General features: G+C 40.1%; 1 protein-coding gene across 1 annotated transcript; it reads right to left on the bottom strand.

The window, feature by feature from the left end:
- Window positions 1-409: 409 nt before the first annotated feature.
- Window positions 410-1223, bottom strand: LOC108563505 (synaptotagmin-15-like; the record flags this gene model as incomplete). The annotated part of the gene is made up of 4 exons (XM_017922195.1): window positions 410-503; window positions 575-785; window positions 850-998; window positions 1055-1223. Coding segments are annotated over 4 exons (623 nt in total), but the record flags the coding sequence as incomplete, so codon positions are not given.
- Between the last annotated feature and the right edge of the window lie 327 nt (window positions 1224-1550).

Genomic DNA, 1550 nt, shown 5'->3' with positions numbered 1-1550 from the left:
AGAAACATCTAAGTAATTTTCATACTTTCATTTCTGAAAGTAGTTTTGGTTATTGAAATTTACGAAGGCTGTGGAGTATAGAAAACAATCACGCATCAATATAACTTTGTATAAGAGGAAAACAAAAGAATGAACATATCTTGTTACTACCTTGAAAATCACATGAAAATGATGGATTTCAAATATTGAACATAAAAAAAACAGATTTCATTAATAATTAAGTGTGGAAAACTTAAAAATCTAGAAAATTAAAAACAGTAAGTAATTTTCAGAAAGTAGTTTTTGGTCATTTACGAAGGCTGTGGATTATAGAAAACAATCACGCATCGAATAAGGGATTGTACTTTGTATAAAGGGGAAAACAAAAGAGGTAATATATCTTAATTGGTTTTCCCTGGTGAGCACTTACTTGGAAAACTAAAGTCTCGTCGAAATACGGATTACAGGTTTTCTTCTTCGGCCTCGACTGCAAGTAGCGTCTTTCGTCCGGCATCAAGTGCAATCTGCAACAATGAAGCGCACATATTCGATATAAAACCAAAATAGAAGCGTTGAGATGTTCATGATGACGGACCGAACAAGAGGATCGCAACTGTTGACGGTGCCGACGGTTCTAGAGGGTAGATTCTTCGCCTTGAGCAGAGAGACGAGCAACTTTTCGGTGGAAGGCTCGTATCTCAACGAGAACCATATCCGCCCTATGTGCCCTTCCGGCCATTGGATCTCATCTAAATCCAGAGTGCTGCGATAGAGGCTCGGCTCAATTACGCCCAAACCGTAGCAGCCTGGAAGAAGGATCAGATTAGAGGCGAGGATGCAGGAAACATGTCTCTCTCTCTATATATTTACTGAACGAATTGGATCGTTGGTTGTGGCTGGACGTGGCAGGAAGCAGAGAATCCGTGTCGATGTCCACGTCCGAATCCTGATCGTTCTCGTTCAGATCGCCTAAAGAGGTGCTCCTCATCGGCGGCAGACTAAAATGAATCTCCTTCGTCCTGCAAAGAATTAATAATCAGACTCAAGAAAGAAACGAAAATAATAAAGCGCTTACAGAAACTGCGGCGTGGCGCATCCTTGATGCGAAGGATACACAAGGATACTCGATCCTTTGTACGATTCATCATCCCGTTTAATTCTGTTCCGTCTCAGAAGGAACAATCCGAGGGTTAAAAGAAGCAGAGCCGCCCCGGCGATTCCCCCGATTAACAAGTAAATGTAAGCTGAAACAAAACAAAAACATAAATCATCGTGTAACAAATGAAAGCTGTAACGAAGTTATTTTGTTTCCATAATTTGAAACGTCACAAACCGATCACCAATTTAAATAAATCAATAGAAAATCTCTCTCAAACAAACAAACGAAAAAATAAGGATTTTTCCGAGAACAAAATGTTTCCTGCTAAAGGAAGAAAAGCGCGTGGGAAACGATGCAGCAGGAAAAACCTCTGCAGGTTTCTCTTCCTCCTTTGATAAAAATACTGCAAGGACTATAAATTTCCTTTGCCGTGATGGATGACGTCGCAGTTTCTGTACGATAAATTCGCGTT

This window comes from Nicrophorus vespilloides, unplaced genomic scaffold (assembly GCF_001412225.1).
Source record: "Nicrophorus vespilloides isolate i.1.1-1 unplaced genomic scaffold, Nicve_v1.0, whole genome shotgun sequence".
Taxonomy (NCBI): domain Eukaryota; kingdom Metazoa; phylum Arthropoda; class Insecta; order Coleoptera; family Silphidae; genus Nicrophorus; species Nicrophorus vespilloides.
The sequence above is the reverse complement of the archived record's forward strand: the minus strand, read 5'-3'. Positions and strand labels throughout refer to the sequence as shown.